Raw genomic sequence first — 18895 nt, 5'->3', positions numbered from 1 at the left:
GGATCCATTCCCATTTCCAAATAAAAATTCGTTTTATTCAACCGTCCATTTTAGCTCGACGATTGTCGTACTCCCACCGCTACCGCCACCGCATCCACCACGTAAGAAGGTTCGACCCCATCATTTTCATCATTTTTTGCTCCTTCCGTTAACTTCACATCATTTACAACATGAGAGAGAAATGTTGCTCAAACTGCGTTTTGCAGTTTGAGCAACTTACAATTACAACTCTCGACAATTTCAATAATAATAATAATAATAATAATTACAAACAAACCGTGTTGTTGTTCTTTTTCTTTTAAATTTTTTTTTTTACACAAAAACCGTTATTGATTAACAAAATTTAAAAAAAAAAAAAAAAAAAAAAAAAAAATAGTCTCGCGTTTAAGATGATGCATCTACGATGAATCTCTTCTCCGACGGTTGAAGACAAACGTTAAAAACGTTAAAAAGAGATGAAATCTTTTCAATCTTCTCCATCCGACTCCCTTTTTCCATGTAAATGACATGATACCCACGGTAGTAGAAACTACTAACATTTAACAAAAGCTTCCGGTGGAATGCTTCCCTTCGATTGAAGTTGCGTGAACGTCCATATGGCTCTGTCGAAATCCCAATTCGTTTCATCCAAGCACCTGAAAAAAAAGAAGAAAATTTATAAATAAAAACCAATGAATCGGGAATTCCTGTCGGTTGAAAAAAACATTTATTACTTTTTAGACCAAGCCACGTTCATTCCCGTTTTCGTGGCCAAAGTTTCGACCATTTGTAAACGGACTGTATCGTTTAATTCGACCGAACCCACGGCAGAAGTCAAATTGGCCACGGCTTGATCGATTTGACGATTCTGTGGAGGAGATTGAAGAACGCTCGTGTTTTGAGATTCTTCGATAAACGAACACTAAATGAACAAAAAAAAACAATATTAAAACCGCGAAAACGCCAACAGGGAAAAAAACAGCAGCAGACGATGTTTGTATGTACCCGAACTTGATCCTCCGTCGCGTTCGTTATGAAAAGCGTGTCGTTTATTATGCAAAAACCTTGTCCTACGGGAACGATTAAAAAAGCTCTGGAAAAATGCCTCACGGGCCATGATTTGACGGATGTCGAAGGACTCGGTTCTCTGAAGACTCCGCTCACGAATAAATTTATTAAAAGAGGCTGCAAGAGAGAGAAACAAACGGTTTTTGTTTGTTTGTTTGTTGTTTAAAACAGAGCCGTCGAACAAAAAGAAAACAAACCGTGAACAAAGACAAATCAACAGCAAAAGATGATAGATCGTGTTGACTCTTGGGCAACTTTGACAAATATTCAACAATGTTTCGCTTTCCCAATTGTAACCTTTCCTTTCTCCTTGGATAATCCGTCACTCTGAACAGATTCCTGTTATCCGCAGTGTATCGATTTAACCTGAAACAAAAAAAAAACAAATATTCAGTCATAAACCTGAGGAGGTTCAAAAACAGCCCGGTGAACATACTACTCACTACTCACCTGACAATGTTGCTTTTCTGATTGGGGGGATAAAACGAACACAATGAAAATGCTGATGTGTCGTGATAAGCTTGCGCCAAATCCAGTCTGTTGTCTGCAAAACGAAAAATTTAATGACGTCATACTCGTGTAAGAAATAATAACATAATAACGTCGTACCTGAATCGTAAATTGCAAAATATTGGGATAAGAAAGCTTTTACTATTCCTCTTCCGTCTGGATTGCAGATGAAAGCTGCTTGAGGTGTCGGCAGCTGGGTTATCAATTCGGCGGCGACATCAAACGAAATCACCGGAGGAAGTTCCATGCCATCCTGAAGGTATTTTCAATCAACGATTAAAAATCACAAAAGAATGCAAAAACAACAACAACAAACAAAATTAATAATAATAATAATAATAATAATAATAATAGTTATTGGAAAGAGAAATCTATTTTAATCGGAGAGAAACTTACCAGTTTTGTGAGTTTGGGAAACTTCTTCCGTATTTCACTGTGGAAAAGACCATCATAGTTATTTGTTTCATGAGTGTAGGTTGTTTTTTTATTATTTTTTGTTTGTTTTGTTTGTCTGTTTGTTTGTTTGTTTTTCTTACTTGCTCCCTCCACTGAAAATGACTTGCCAGAACGAAGTTATCAAATAACTTCAAAAACTTATTTCTCTGGGGCTCGAACACCAGAAAAACATAAGAAAACTCGAAATAATAATTATTTAACTAACCTCGAGGTAAGTAAGTAATAATAATAATAATAATAATAGTAATAATTAAAATTATGACGTAAATTCGAGTCCAAATAAATAATTATCCCGAAATTTATTTGAACTCGAATCGAATGAACAACATGTTTTTATAACACTTTAAAAAATAATGATTATTTTTTACAATCCGCCATTTTGAAAAAAATCTCTCGCGATGCATTCGAAATTGTTTAACTTTTCCCAAGAGATTTTTCCATTTCGAAAATGCAAAAAATAATTATTAATATACGCGTTCAAAATCTATTTATAAAAACATGTTGTTGTTTTTTTTTTTTTAAAATAAATTATTCGTTACATTAATGTTTTAATAAAACCGTTAAAAACCGTTATTGTAATGATTACCTACGTCACACCACTAACGTACCTGACATAATGAGTATTATCTTTGAAAAAACTTTTCAATGGATTTTTTCTTAATTCCAATTCCGTGACTTCTGATTCTTTGAAACAATTAAACGCACTAATGTTTTTGATCTGGAGAGGGGAAAGAGAAAAAATGGAAACGTAATTAAAGCATTCAAAAAAAAAAAAAATATCCTTTTATAGATTAGAGTAAATAAATTTATACATACTTTGTTATCTTCTAAATAAACAATTCTAAGATTTTTCAATTTTTTAATTTCAATCGATAGGGAATCATCGAATGTGACTAATTTGTTTGAACTTAAATTAATTGCTACAATGTCTGAAGTATATTCGCTAATTATTTGCCAAACAGCTCTCATTATTGGAGGTCTCGTCAATGGGCAAAAAGTACCATCTGCAAAACCTGAAACAATACAAATTTTCATTTTCATTTTATAATAAAACGACAAATTTATAAAATAATCATTATTATTATTATGTATGCATACTTGGATCGTTGGCAAATTTTGTTAAATCTAATGCTTTCGTTTCTGCAACATATCTTTTACTCATCACAGCTTTTATTCTAGATTTTATCGTTTCATCGACTGGAACTGATGAAGGTACTCCTTCTTTTACCCTAATTACTAACTGGAATAAAATCGATTTTAATTTTTTTTTAAAAATAAATCATTAGTCGAGATGTTCGAAACGATAAAATTTTCAATGCTTAAATATTTACCAAATGTCCATCTTCTAATAATATTTTCCTATTTGCATTTCTCAAAGTAACAGCTACTTCATAATTGTCAGTGTAGAAATAAAAATGATTTTCATTTGTAAAACTAAAGTAAAATTTAAATACATGCGGAGCAAGGTGCTTTAGTAAAAGTCTGTGCAAATCGTGTTCATTGTATTTTGCTCCATAAAATAACTGGAAGAAAGAAAAAAAAGATAAAATAAACAATATTTAATACAGATTAAAAAAAAAAAAAAAACATGATCATGACTTACTTTGACTAAGTACCAATCACTTAATGTTAATGGTGCATCTCTTCGAAAGTTAGGATTTCTCATGGTTGGAGATCCTGGGCGTCCTTTATATTGCTTTTTATTTTTTTTCCTGCTGCAAAAAACAATAATAAACATTACTTACATGATTTAATTTGTACAAAACATTACATATTTGACAAAACTTTCAACTAACTTGTTCCATTGCTTTCTTTCATTTCCTCCCATATTAACATCACCATCGTCTAACATGGCATTATTGGGAAATTTATGTCTATTTTTTTTCACTCTACCTCCAACACCATTCATAAAACTAACTTTTCGAATGTTAGAACTCCCACTAGCTCTGTCATCATGATCTATACAAATCAAAAACCAACAAATTAATGTGAATAAACACACGCTGGCAAATTAATTTGTATTAACAATATATAATATCATTATTAAGGTACTTAAATTTAAAAAAAACTTATAATTATTCTAGAATTCAATTATTTAAAACTAAACATTTAAATTTGAATGTATTTATTGTTTGGGTTTTGCATTAATACAAAAAAACATGGCCTGGTTAGGCATTTTTTTTACTTCCATACACAAGCGAATACAAAAAATAAAAATACAAACCGTAATATTTTTTATAAACGGCACGCGGCATTTTAATGCTTTCACGTTACAAGCTAAAAAAAAAAAAAAGAAAAAAAAACAAAAAAATTATTATTATTATTTTTTAAAAAAAAAAAAAAAAAAACTGTCACTAAGCAACTTTAAATTACAAAAAAAAATTCAATGCTCTTTCACGAAATTTCTTTCACGTTAATGACGTCATCGGAAGTTTTACTGCCACTTAACAAAGGAAAGTAAATGCCACTTAACAACCGGAAATGGAAAAATTCCCTCGTAAAAACTGTCGTCCATTTTTATTCAAGTTTTGGGTCAATTCACAGGTAATGAATACGTATTATATAAAATAATTATATTTTAATATAAAATCAATTTAATAAGTGTTTAAAATTATAACGTGTGCTCTTTTAATCGTTAAATTTAACATTTATTCGGGTTTTATAACGAATTATATATTAAAACAGTTCGAATTATATGTGCAACGATTGTGAAAGGTTAAATTTTTTTTCCTTTTGGTTTTTATTAATTAAAAATAGTTTATTAGTGTAACGATTAATTATTTTCGACGAGGATTTGAGTAATGTAATTAAAGTGATAAAGTGTTATCGATTAAATAAATAATAAGTAAGAGAATTGATGAAATTATAATTGAAAATACGTTAGGTAAGCTAAACATTATTATTTTAACATATGAAAATTTATATGGTGAAATAAAATATTGAAATTTATTTTTCAAAAAATGTCGATGATTAATAGTCTTATAGGTTAGATAGATATAATTTTAACGATTTGTATTTAATTTGGATGCATTAATAATAATAATAATTAGGGGTGAGTGTATGTGTGTGTGTGTGTGTATGTGTCGTTTATGATGTAAATTTTGAATTGTGCGTATAAAGACATATTGGAAATTAAATTAATATCAAATCAATCAACTAAAATCGTTGGTGAAAGTGAAAAAAAATAAAATAAAATAAAATAAAATAATAATAATATGAAGAAAAAATGATGGAGAATACAATTTTTGCGACAAATTTTAGTTTGGGATGGGGAATGCGCATTGGCCGGGGAGCAAGAAATCGGCCTGCGCAAAGAGTCGTCGCTTTATCCATTAGATCCGGGCGTATCGATTGTGAACCGTGATTCTCGCTCGCATATCGAGGTCGCGAATAGAAGAGTGCTAATGTTGACAAAATATGTGTGTGCTTTTTCGGTGAAATCAAAGCATGGGACGCAAATATGGAAGCGCCCCTCGGTAGTGATATGGCTGCGGAGTGTGTACAATGTTGCAATTGCGGTGATTCGACACCAACGGAAGAACCTCCGATCGCAGATGATTGTTTGAAAGTTCGAAAGTGGTGGTGTTTTCTATTATCTAGCATATTCACCTTTCTTGCCGGTTTGTTAATCGTTTTACTATGGAGAGCCTTTGCTTTTTTATGCTGTCGGAAAGAACCCGAACTCGCACCCAACGATCCAAAACAAAAAGAACAGAAAGCCCAACGCGGGAAACAAGAATTCGAAGGTACTTTTATGACGGAAGCCAAAGATTGGGCTGGAGAATTAATATCTGGACAAACGACCACTGGAAGAATTTTGGTAAGTCAAATTTTAAATATATATATATATCTCACCATCGTGACATAATGTCGTCGATTTTTTTTTGTACCACATCTTTTGCGCGACTCACGTTTTCCAAGCAGAAGAAAGAACGAAGTAGAGAATATTCTAGACCTTTGACAATATTTCATTTTTTTTTTCAATTTCATACGTTAATAATAATAATAATCGTTTTTACCCAATAATAATATTAATAATGGGGGGTAAAAAAAAGTTTTTAAAACACAAAATTAGAGGCAAAAAGAAAAAATCTTGGCGCCATTATTGATTACCTTTTTTTTTACATGAAAATTTATAAATAATTTTTTTACTTTTTTACTCTTTTTTTTTTTTTATAAAAATTTTTTTTTGCCAAAATTATTTTCTTACACGAAATCCTACTAATAACGTATAAAGATCTATAGATCCTATTTTTGTGTGTAAAATTATAATCGTCGTACCTTTAACTTATCGGATTCGTGTCTGATTCCACGATAAACGACGATATAATTATTTATATATAGAATAAAAACGTTTTTACATCATAACGAATAAAAAAAAATTAAAAATCAATTTTTTTTTTTAAACAAAAAATAAATAAAAATTTATTCGGGTTAAAATATATATGAAACGCAGACACTCACGCACGTACGCACGCACGCACGCATGCACGCACACACACTTACGAACTCACATACATTATGTGATTCTGTGGCACGTTGCCCATAATATTGCGGTGACTTTTTTTTTTTTTTTTTTTTTTTTTAATTTTATTTAAATTTTAATTGGCAAATTTTATTTAATGCAAAACAAAAATTTTAATAATAATAATAATAATAATAATTTAAATTTTCAATGACTAAAAAAAAAAAAAAAATGGAGGGAAATTCAAAAATAATTTTTTTTTTTTCCTTATTTAATATCCTAATGTAAGTGAAATTGCATAAACAGGTAAATGTAAGGCGTAATTAAATTTCTATCAAACCTTTCAACAGCGATGATGATAATAATACTAAAAAAAAATTTTAAAGGTTTTCATTATCATTATCATCATCATCATCATCATCATCATCATCATCATCATCATCATCATTATTACGATCGTAGTTTTTGAGAAAAAAAAAAAAAAAATTAAAAATTTTATTACACACACACACACGCGCGCGCGTATAAAATTCCGATGCGTGCCAATTATTACAAATTATTATTATTATTATTATTATTATTATTATTATTATTATTATTTCATCGTCGTCGTTTTAATTTTTTTTTAATAAACATAATTTATTAATTAATTTTTTTTTCACTTTTTAAAATCAAAATTAGTATTTAATTAAATTTTGTAACATAATTCGATTTTCGTTTGTTTTGTATTTTAACACGGGTAGCCATTTTGAAAATTTTATGAATGCTTAAATAATAGTAATAATAATAATTATTAAATGGGCAATAAATCGAATTTGTTTAAACAATTGTGGCAATCGTTTGTATCGAATGGGTTGTTTATTACGGTTAAATAAAACGTGGGTAATAAATTTTTTTTTGGATTAGGTACCTGAGTATTTAAAAAACGTTAAGTTTAGTAAAAGGAATAGGAAAAAACTTCTAGAATTTTCACACTTGTTATGATTATTGTTATGTATAGTTTAAGCTTAACACTTTTCCTCTTAGTTATGAATGTGCTGATTGCTTTTTATTACCCTAATCTTTGGTTATTTGGTTTGTACTCTTTGAATCTGAATGTAATCTGGAAAATATCAACTGCAATCTGTAAGAGAGCAAAATGAAAAGATGGTAAAGACAAAAAACCAGAAGACAGCAACTTAAAGAGGATGTGATTTTTATTCCTCCTAATCCTGGTTACTCCAACACAGATGTTGTTGTCACCGGAGCCTTTTTTTTGGGAGGTAACATGTTTCTGGAAGACACAGGAAGATAGTCTTACAAGAATTAACATATTATTCGTTTCTACAAAAATTTAGTTTAGATTTTGGATAAAATGAAAGATTCCTACAAGGACATAACTGGCCCTAATCTATGGAAAGTGAACCGTGCACAGTTCTGTATGATCAACAAATCCACACTGTCAGAACTGTGCCAGCTAACAAACCAGGTATCATAGTGCGACATAATGCTGAAAGGTGGCGTAAGCTAATTGTATTGATGGATATAACACCAGACAGCTAAAGAAGCGGACAAAAGGTTGTAGTACAGAAATTTGGAAATAGAAGTAACTAGGATGTGGGAAGTAAAGACAGGAACTATTCCGGTCATCGTGGGAGCAGCGTTGGGAGCCATGCCACACATTCAATAAAAGGAAATTTAAAGAAGATTTTGAAGAACCTAAAAGAAGAAGAAACCATCCAGGAAATTGCACTATGTGGGACACATTCTTCGGAAAATTTTATAGATAGCACCAACAAAATTCGAGGATTTATCCCTAAGGAATAGTCAGGTAAAAACCTGGAAGAAACGTTAAAAAACTCCAACAAATACTTAAAAGCTCATCGTATTCGAAAGTGAAAATAATAATAAATTTCCAAAAATTGTAAAATGAAATCACAAGTGAAAACGATTTTCCACGGCACACAAACGAAGAAAAAATTTAATTTATAATTTTTTTGCTGCGGTTTAATGCATCTCATCTTAAAGCCTCCAACTCGCACAACCACACCACTTACTACCGCTTCAGTAGCAAGAAAAAAAAAAAAAGGAAATTTTTAATAATTTCCAGGAAAAAAATTATAATTTAACAAAAGTTCGCCATTACGCGAAAGTAAAAATAACCTCAAATAGTTAAAACTTTATAAACTTTTAGATTTATTCTAGAAAGTATTAGAAAGTTAAATGGAAAAAAAAAAAATGGAACATTGTGGATTATTTCATCGGGTAAAAATCTTTTGTTTTTTTTTTTTTTTTTTAAAACTTTTTACATTAATTTTAATACGGCTCAATTAGTAAGAAAGAAAGAAGGAAAATTTTAACGTCCATTTTAATATTTTACTAATATTAATCTTTGATTTGAAAATTTGAGTCGGTAAATGAATTTGTGAGGAGGAGGGGAAGGGGAAGGGAAGGGGGAAACACGGAAAAGTCGAGTTCTGTTCGTTTATTTTTAAACGAAAAAAAAAAAAGAAATTAGAAAATCCTATCTGTAATCTTTACCGGAGACAAATCTCAAATAAAAGCCTTAAAGAACACAAAGATTTAGAAAATTGAGAAATTGAAGCTTTTCCCTCTCCCTCCCTCTCTTTTCCTCCCTTTCCCTCCCCCACCCCCTTTCTTCCTCCTTCGTTAAAAAACAAAATGAAAATCGGTTTGCAACAAAAAAAAAAAAACTGGGACGCAAAGCACTTTTTTTTCCCCCCATTTTGTTTTCGTTAGTGAGATAGAGAGAGAGAAAGAAAATTTTGGTTTTTGTTTTCCGTTTGGGAAAATTTCGTTACCGTTTTTCTAGAAATTAAAATTTTTAATTAAAATTTTGAATGTAAAATTTGATTGCCCACTAAAATTTTTGTTAGGTAATTTACTCGACGTACAAACAAACACGTTCTCAACACGATTGTAAATTTCCATTAAAAAACAAACACGAAGAATTTTCTTTTTCTTTTTAACGTTTTCCATTTTGGGGAAAGGAGGGGGCGAAATTTTGAAAAAAGGTCTTACAGTGATAAAATTTTAATTTTCTTTTTAAAAAAAAATTTATTTTAAATTAAATTTTTCTCGTAAACAATGACGATAATGATGAAATAACCACCATCACCACCATCACCGCCATATTAATTACCCCCATAATAGTTTTCGTGGAATTAAACAAATAAAAACTTTACGCGAAATTATACGTGTGTAAAAAGTTAAACTTTTCATAGATTTTTTTTTTTTTTTTTAATTAATTTCTAGTACTTTCTCATCATTCTTTTATTATCTTTTATCATTTTTTACTTTTCTGTGGGTTCTGACGTTAAAAATAGAAGAATTAATTAATTCAATTGCCATTTATTTTTTTTAAATGTAAAATGAAAATGTTGAGGGTCGCAAAACATTTTAGAGTCGTTTTCAAACAACACAAAATAAATTTTTCCCATTAAATCATCATCATCATCATCGATATTAATACCATTACAATCACCATCGCCAACAGTACCACCACCACCACCATCACCATCACTACCACCATTCCCACTATTACTATTAACTCCATTTATTTTAATTTACCATCGCCAACACTATCACCTTTAACACCACCATTGCCAATACAATCACCATTACTACCACCATCGCCAACACTACCATCACCAACAGTACCACCACCACCAACACTACCACCATTACCACCACCGTCATCATCACTATCACTACCACCATTACCATTAACGCCATTTATTTTAATTTACAATCGCCAACACTATCACCTTTAACACCACCATTGCCAACACAACCATCTCCAACACTACCATCATCATGAATACTAATACCATTACAATCACCATCACCAACAGTACCACCATTACCATCATCACCACCACCACCACCACTAACTTCTTTACTTTTCTATCCTTTTCTTCTACATTTTTTTTGACATATCGATAAAAATAATTATCAATATTAATTACAAATTGAATTATTGACTTTTTTAATAGTTTTTTTTTTGTAATTTTTCATGTAACTCTCACAGATTTATCATATAATGATTTTTCAAAATCCTTTAAATCAAAATTTTCTTTTTTTCTTTTTTCTTATTCTATTTCTTTCTTTCTTTTTTTCCTTTCTATTGATTAATGATGATAACAAATGAATCTGTTCATTCATCAATTTCATTAATTTCATTTAAAAAAAAAAAAAAAAAAATCAAAATTGTTACAAGTGAAATCTTCAATTGATTTAAAAAAAAAGAAAGTTATTATTAATTAATTAATTTTTTTCAAAAAAAAAAAAAAAAAGAATTGAAGGCAATCAAAAGCTTTTTATTCGCATAATTCAATTTAATTATATCAATGGAAAAAATTTTGATTTTTTTATAAAATCAATATAAAAAAAAAAAATTTTAAAGAATAGTAAAAAGAATTTTTTTTTTTTTTTTAAAAAAAGTTTTTGTAAAAACTAATGAATAGAAAAAAAAGAAATTTGACTATTATACTCTCTATATAAATTGTTTTTGATTGGTTCTTTTAAATAACAATAGATATTGATAATAATCGATAATAAAATTTTATTATTATTATTGATTTTAAACTTTATAAATAAAATTTAAAAAAAAAAAAAAAAAAAATATATTATCATGGCGTTAAAAATAAAATTAATAAAAATGTTTTTAAAACCTTTAAGAAGATTTATTATTATTAATATAAAAAAAAAGAAGAAAGAAAAGGAAATAAGAAGATTTTAATTTAAATTCAAAACGAATATTTAATAATAAAATGAATTATAACGGTAATAAAAAAAAGTGAAAGTTTTTGCATGTTGTTAACACGTAACGTAATGTATTCGTCTTTTTGCGATTTTGCGACAATTTTCCCCTTAACGCGCCATTAATTGTTTATATTAATTACGTAATTGTTCACGTCTTAAATTTTACCGACAGAGCGCGCGTAGGACAGGAGGAGAAGGAGGAAGCGGGGAGGAGGGAAATCATAATTTTTTCTAGACGTGCAAAAGGGAGAAATCACAGAGCAAAAGTCAGTCGAAAAAGGTTCATTGTTTTATGTTAATTTAGTAAATGAGTTTTTTCTTTTTTTTTTGTTTTAACTTTATACATCCGAAAATGAAATAATATTTAAAAGAAATTTAGTTTTTATTATAAATTAAATAAATAAATTTACGGTAGTACAAAAAAGCTTTGGATTCGTGCCTAAAATATATAAATGACAAGTGTGTAAGTGTGCACCCGTGACCTCATTATGAAAGCTTCCAAACATATATTTATATAAGTATAAATTATATTTATTATGGCATAATCCCCAACGGTTAAAATTTTTTTTTTTAAAAAGAGCTATCTATCTGAGAATGCATATCATATTTACCAAGTGATAATAAAATTGTCATAGTCGACAAAAAAAAAAAAAAATAAAATTTATGGTACGTTAATAAATGTATTGTAATGGTAGCCATAATGAATTTGATACGATTTTCTCTATTGTCATTCGATAATAAATTTTATTCGTTTTGTTAAATATATTCGAATTAAAATATGAAAAATAAAAAAAGGAATAATTAACGCATTCTTTTTTATTAATTTCAGGTGGTTTTGGTCTTTATATTAAGCATAGCATCACTCATAATATACTTCATTGACGCATCCAGGTAATCTCATTTTTTTTAAAATTCAAAATGGCGGAACGCGAATCGAACGTTCGACCGTTGATTTCAAACAGAAAATTTTTTTTTTTGTTAAAACGTGGTAAAAATATCGTTTTGAATGAATAAATTAACCTTTTATGTATTATTTATCGAAAAAATAAACGATTCGTATGGAACTTTCTGGAATTTTATCGGTTTTTTTTTATCTGTTTTAGCGAGGAAGTGGAACGGTGTCAGACATGGAGCGACAATATAACACAGCAAATAGATTTAGCATTCAATATATTTTTTATGGTGTACTTTTTTATAAGAGTAAGCAAATTATTTATTAATAATTATATTATTATTATGTTAATTAATTAATTAATTAATAATAATTAGTCATTCTACGTAAATAACAACTACTAACATGACAAAAAAAGTTTATAAAACTAAAATTTTTGTTTTTGTATGGTAAAGAACAAACGCCATTATTGTGGGGGAAAAAAAATAATTTTTTTAAAAATTTAATTTAAAAAAATTTTTCATAAATAATATAAAGTTTTATATATATATATAAGAATTTGTTTTTCTGTCGCGTCATTATAAAAAAAGAAATATATATATATTTTTATTTTTATTATTTTTGGGTGACTTTTTTATAAAAACTTTGATGGTTTTTTTGTCTGACAAAGAAAATTTATAAAAACATTCAAATGGCGACATGAAAGAAATAATAGTTTTATTTTCATTCAAAAATGTATTGTAATAGTAGAAAGAAAGAATACTTTTATGTAAAGTAATTTTTATTCCTTTATGTAAATAATAATAATAATAATGATTTAAAATTTGTTTTTGTTTGTTTGTTATAGTTTATAGCAGCGAGCGATAAATTGTGGTTCATGTTGGAAATGTATTCCTTCGTCGATTATTTCACAATTCCTCCATCATTTGTATCTATATACCTTGATCGAACTTGGATCGGTAAGTTTAAAACATTCATCATTCATTCACATCATTCGGATCGTTCCTTCCTCCGTGAAAAAAGGAAAGTTTTTTATTTTTTACACGGGAAAGGGATGGGGAGGGTACGGGGAAGGAAGGAAGGAAGGAAGGAAGGAATGGGAGGAAGGAGGATGAAACATGGCAAGGTTGTGTAAGAATTTCCTTTATTGTTTAGGTCTTCGATTTCTTCGAGCTTTACGACTGATGACCGTACCGGATATCCTTCAATATCTTAACATACTTAAAACATCAAGTTCGATTAGGCTCGCTCAGCTCGTTTCAATTTTCATTAGTGTTTGGTTGACAGCAGCCGGTATAATTCATCTGGTAAGTTGTTGGCTATACACTAAGTTGAGATCGTGGCTGATTTTGTCGAGCTTTTTTTTTTTCTCACACACACACATACACTCTCTCTCTCTCTCTCTCTCTCTCTCACTCTCTCTCGCTGTCACACACCAGAAGATTTCTTCAATTAAAAATTATTATTATTATTATTATTATCAATAATTTTTTTTTCATTTAAAATTATTATATTATAGAAATGGTGAGATTTTTTTTTTTTTTTTATCCAATTTTCGAAAAGAAAAAAACGTGAACTTTAAGTTTTGAGCTTGCGTGCGTGTGTGAGTGTGCGTGACTGTGCGTGAGTGTGCGTGTGCGTGTGGCATTCATTATTGAATAAAATAAATTTTTATTTGTGTTGTCGGTCGGCCTTTGGCAAAGACACATTTGAAAATGAAAAAAAAAAAAAAAAAAAAAAAAAAATGGGCAAACGTTTGTTTTTTACAATTCATTCACCGTGAAGAACAAACACACACACACACACACACACTTGAATCTTTAAAAAATTCCCCCCCCCCCTAGAAATATACATCATGTATCGAAAAATAATTTCGAGAATCGTTATGTCAAAACAATCGATAAATCGATTTAAAGGAAATGAATATTTAAAAAAAAAAAAAAATCTCACCATTTTACTATTTCCAAAGAAAATTTTAAATGAAAAAAAAAAAAAAAAAAAAATTATTATTATTATTATTAGTAGTAATTTTTTTTATTTGAAGAAATCTCTCAACAAACAAACAAACAAACGAAATTGTTAATAATCCTAAAATATATCCCATCACACGTTCACGTACACGTTCAGTAAATTTTCCACGTCATCATTCATTCATTCATTCATTTTTTTATTTATTTATTAATTTTTTATATTAATATTTTAATAATTATTATTATTATTATTACGACGTTTTTTATGTTGATCGTTTTTTTTTCTTTCTTTCTCTTTCTCTTTCTCTCTCTCTCTCTCTTTCTCTCTCTCTTTTTCATTTAGTTGGAAAATTCTGGAGATCCGCTAGAATTTAGTAATCCTCAACAGTTATCATATTGGACATGCGTTTATTTTCTCATCGTCACCATGTCTACGGTGGGTTATGGTGACGTTTTCTGTCAGACAATCTTGGGAAGGACTTTTCTTGTTTTTTTTCTATTAGTTGGATTGGTAAGTTTCTCATTTATTTATTTATTTATTTTAATTACTATTACATATATTAAAAAAAAAATTATTCGCCATTGAAATAATTACTATAAGTTCTATTTGATTGACGTCATTCTCTCTTTTTCTTATCACTTCCCAATTTCATTTTTTCTTATTTAATTTTTTTTTTTTTTAATAAGGCAACGAATATCGTTCAAATTATTTATTTATTTATTACCAAAACATTCAGTCAGTCAGTCGGTCAGTCAGTGAATTAGATAGTTAGACAAACTTTTCACACCCAAAATTTAATAATAATAATAATAACAGAAAAGAATCAAAGTTTTCGCTGCCGTTAATATTTTTTTTTTTTTTTTTTTAAATGATTATTATAATATACACATTACATGGAATTTGATCGATGGTAGATGTCAAAACCCATGCGGTCATATTATTAATAATAATAATAATAATATTAAATATAATAAGAAAAAAAAATTGATTTTTTTTTTTTTTTTTACCAATTAGGATATACATTATGTACACGTGCATATCATATAAACATATACACAAACGTTACTCAGATTTTCTTTTACATAACAAAATCAATTTTTTTTTTTTACTATTATTATTATTATCACATTCGTTTTTCGTAGATTAATAATAATAATAATAATAATAATAATAATAATAATAATATTTCACGTTGGTAATAATATTTAAAAGAGTTTTTTTTTCGATTGAATAATTAATTTAATTTTTTATTATTATTAACGATTGCGTGATGATTGCGTAAAATGCTAACAAAGGAATAATTTTAATACGAATTATTATTATTATTATTATCATTATTATTATTATTATTATTATTATTATTATTATTATTATCATTATTATTATCATTATTGTTTTACAGGGATATCGAAACGTATATGATTTTTTTTTTGAAATGTATTTACATGCTTTCTGAATTCACTTTTTTCCGCGTTATGTGAACCGAAAAGAAAATTTTTTTTTTTTTTTTTACCGCGGGGGGAAGAAGGGGGGTAAAGGGAGGGGGAGGAGGGGAGGAAGGGGACACGAGCGTGTATTTAAATAATTTTTCATTTTGAAAATTTAATAAAAAAAAAATTGTTTTAACCTTAAACCTTGACTGACAGGAACGCGATGATAGAAAAAAACTAAAAAAACTAAAAAAGTTTTCGTGACGGTTCGATTTTTTTAAATAGGAAAATGTCGTGACGTAAATTTTCTTTCCTTTTCTTTTCTTTTCTTTTTCTTTTTCTTTCCTTAAAGAAAAATCTATAAATAATATATTTATATATATATAAATATATAAATTTCGCATTTATTAAAAAGTTTCTATCCTGTCGTGTTAAAGGATATTGGCTATATATTTAACTCTGCTGGAGTTTCGAATTGAATTTTCTCTCTCCCTCTCTCTCTCTCTCTCTCTCTCTCTATTTTGACGTTTAACGAAAGGATAATAAAGAAAGGGAAAAAAATTACGGTCCCCTCTCTCTCTCTTCTTCTTTTTCCTCTCTCTCACTCTATAAAACTTTCATTATTTTTCGTACGCATATATTTTACGTAGAAAGAAAGAAGAGAGTGGGAGTGGGAGAGAGAGAGAGAGAGAGAAATGAAAAAAAAAAAAAAAGCAAACGTATAATTAAAACCTTTTAAAATATCATTTACCATATTATTATTATTATTATTATTTTTGTTTACGTCAATCGTAGAGAGATTTTTATTAAAACTGGAATCGAATCTCTTGATCATTTTTTTTTTTTTTAAATAATTACTCAACCGAATCGTTTGTCGGAAAAGTTTGTTTTTAGGCCGGATAATAACATCATTATTATTATTATCGATATTTTTGTCGAAACCGAAAAAAATTTTTTTTATAGGCAATGTTTGCGAGTAGTATTCCAGAAATAATTGATCTCGTTGGAACTAGATCTAAATACGGTGGAGAATTCAAAAGGGAACATGGAAAAAGGTACATGTGTATGTATGCACGTCATCGTGTGTGTCGTCATCGTCGTTGCCAACTTTTGTAAAAAAAAAAAATTCAATTCAAATCGTTTTTTACTCTATGCTTTTGCCTAAAAATGTTACTCTTGAAAAAATTTTCTTCGTGAGCGAGGCTTATGCGATTTGAGGAAAATGCGGAAAATTTTTAAAAAATTTTCACTGAGCTTTTGTTTGTTTGTTCGTTTGTTTGTTTGTTTGTCTTTCTTCTCCGCGTTTAAATTACTCGTTTGTCTTCTGTTTGCGTCTCGTGTATGATTTTTTTCATACGTCAGTGATTTCAACAAATGCGATTATCATTAAAACATATTTTCATATCTTCGTGACGTATTGTTATCGATAAGAACCTGGAAAATCTCGCGAGGCGAGATAATAACGATTCCAGACAGATGATTTTAATAATAATAATATTGTCGCGTATATAAAAAAAAATTCTTTTTTTTTTTTAAATTAATTTTATGAGAGAGAGAACAAACGGGTTAGTGACGTAAATACCGATAGAAATTCCGTTTGTCGTAAAAAAGGAAATTTTTTTTTTTTTAATAAAACGATCGATTCGCTTTAAATTTCGTCTGCTGCTACGTTTAATAACAACGAACAAGGAATTATTCATATTATTAAAAAAAAAAAAAAAAAAGGAAAAAAAAAAGAAAAGTTTTAATTGAAAAATGTCCGTTTTATAAAAGGAAATTTTCTTTTCTTTTTTTTTTTTTCTAAAAGTTTTTGACAGCGACAGAAAAATGGGTGAGGATCACGATGTCGTCGTCGTCGTCTGTTGTGATTTAAAATCGTTTAATTTTATGTTTTCGACGTAAACAAACAACAAATTTAAGGAAACTTAATTTTGTTTGTGTTTCCTTCTGTTTCCCTCCCCGTCTCTCTCTTTCTCTTTCTACTCCTCCCCTTATTTTTCCAGTTTTCGTTTGTTGATAGACACTAGAGGGAGTCTTGAAACTTTTCATATATATATATATTCGTTTTCCTTTCATTGTCTCTCTCTCTCTCTTTCTCCCCACACTGTCTCTCTCTCTCTCTCTTAGTTTTTCCAGGAGTCAATATTTGACTTAGTTTTTATTTATTTATTTATTTATGTATTTCATTTGCGCCATTAAATTTTACGTTTTTAAAAAAAAAAAAAAAAAAAAAGTTTTACGTCACGATTTATTATTATCATTATTATTATTTTTTTGTTTGTGTTTTGTCACGTGATTAAAAAAAAAAAATACGTTTTGTAAATGTGAATTCAGAAAGTTTATATTTGTTTCATTTTTTGTTGATAATTATTAATGTTAATTTTAATTGTTTTCAGCCTTAAAACAAACAACTTTTTTTTTAAATTACACCTAAAACAAAAAATCATTATTATTATTATTATTTATTTGTTTTAAAGGTGTCGTTGTTATGTTTTAAATAATAATAATAATAATAATAATAATAATAATAATAGTACGTTTTGTCGATGGTTTAAAAAATTAAATGACGACAACAAAAAGGGGGGGAAATTTTTTTTTTTTTGTTAATAACAATTTTTTATTTTTTCTTCTCCTCTTCGCCCCCCGTTTTATGTTTGTTTTTAAAAATCGTTAGTCGGAATTACGTTTGTTGTTTGTTCGTTTGTTCGTTTGTTTTATTTATTTAGTTTTTCCATACGGATATTATGTAAAAAAAAAAAAAAAGTTCGAATGTAGACATAAAATCTCTTAACCTTTTTCTTTTTTCTTTTTTCTTTTACTTTTCTTTCCCCCCCTCCCCTCCCCCGTTACGTACGTATCATCATCGATTTGAAAATGTTGTTGTTTTCTTTAGGTCCGACATTGTTCAAATATTTGTCGTTTTGACGAGATTATACGGGAATTTTGATGGTGATGGTGGTGGTGATGATGATGATGATTCGGTGGCTTGGCTTCTTTTTTTTCTCTCATTTGATAGCGAGAAAAGAATTTTTTTTTTTTCCCCAGCATATCGGCAAGCAGGCGGGGGGAGGGGGTGGGGTGAGGGAGGAAATGAAAGGAGATAAAAAATTTAAAATCGAAATTAAAAAATCGTTTCGAACGTTCTAGAAACCCAATTCGACTTTTTGATAGGAGTTAAATAACACCATCGACACCATTTTTTTTTTTTTTTTTTATTCCCATTCTTGCACCGGAAGTTCATTCATAATTTTTTTTTACAGGTTAAATTTATTTAAAAATTTTTTTTTTTTTTGTTCGATTTAAATTTAAATTTAACCGACGGAATTAATTATTATTATTATTATTATTATTATTATTATT

The 18895-nt window shown here is 28.5% G+C and overlaps 2 protein-coding genes across 2 annotated transcripts in view; one reads left to right on the top strand and one right to left on the bottom strand.

Moving 5' to 3' along the window:
* Positions 1 to 532: 532 nt before the first annotated feature.
* Phum_PHUM221730 (Nuclear RNA export factor, putative) lies at positions 533 to 4268 on the bottom strand (the record flags this gene model as incomplete). Its single annotated transcript, XM_002425782.1, has 14 exons — positions 533 to 635; positions 714 to 901; positions 985 to 1164; positions 1245 to 1413; positions 1498 to 1591; positions 1657 to 1810; positions 1954 to 1990; positions 2622 to 2731; positions 2830 to 3026; positions 3112 to 3253; positions 3345 to 3536; positions 3617 to 3728; positions 3810 to 3972; positions 4238 to 4268. The coding sequence occupies 14 exons, from the start codon at positions 4266 to 4268 to the stop codon at positions 533 to 535; spliced, it is 1872 nt and encodes a 623-aa protein (XP_002425827.1).
* Positions 4269 to 5473: 1205 nt separating this feature from the next.
* Positions 5474 to 18895, top strand: part of Phum_PHUM221720 (calcium-activated potassium channel alpha subunit, putative) — a gene marked incomplete at both ends in the record, with an annotated part of 42736 nt that continues 29314 nt past the window's right edge. The window contains 7 exons of the mRNA XM_002425781.1: positions 5474 to 5833; positions 12072 to 12133; positions 12346 to 12442; positions 12982 to 13093; positions 13290 to 13441; positions 14448 to 14615; positions 16499 to 16590. Of these exons, the coding sequence (XP_002425826.1) occupies positions 5474 to 5833; positions 12072 to 12133; positions 12346 to 12442; positions 12982 to 13093; positions 13290 to 13441; positions 14448 to 14615; positions 16499 to 16590 (1043 nt within the window). The remainder of the gene's footprint in view (positions 5834 to 12071; positions 12134 to 12345; positions 12443 to 12981; positions 13094 to 13289; positions 13442 to 14447; positions 14616 to 16498; positions 16591 to 18895) is intronic.

Source organism: Pediculus humanus, genomic scaffold (genome assembly GCF_000006295.1).
Source record: "Pediculus humanus corporis 1103172107574 genomic scaffold, whole genome shotgun sequence".
Classification (NCBI taxonomy): Eukaryota; Metazoa; Arthropoda; class Insecta; order Psocodea; family Pediculidae; genus Pediculus; species Pediculus humanus.
Note: the sequence above shows the minus strand (reverse complement) of the source record. Positions and strands in the feature narration are given on the sequence as shown.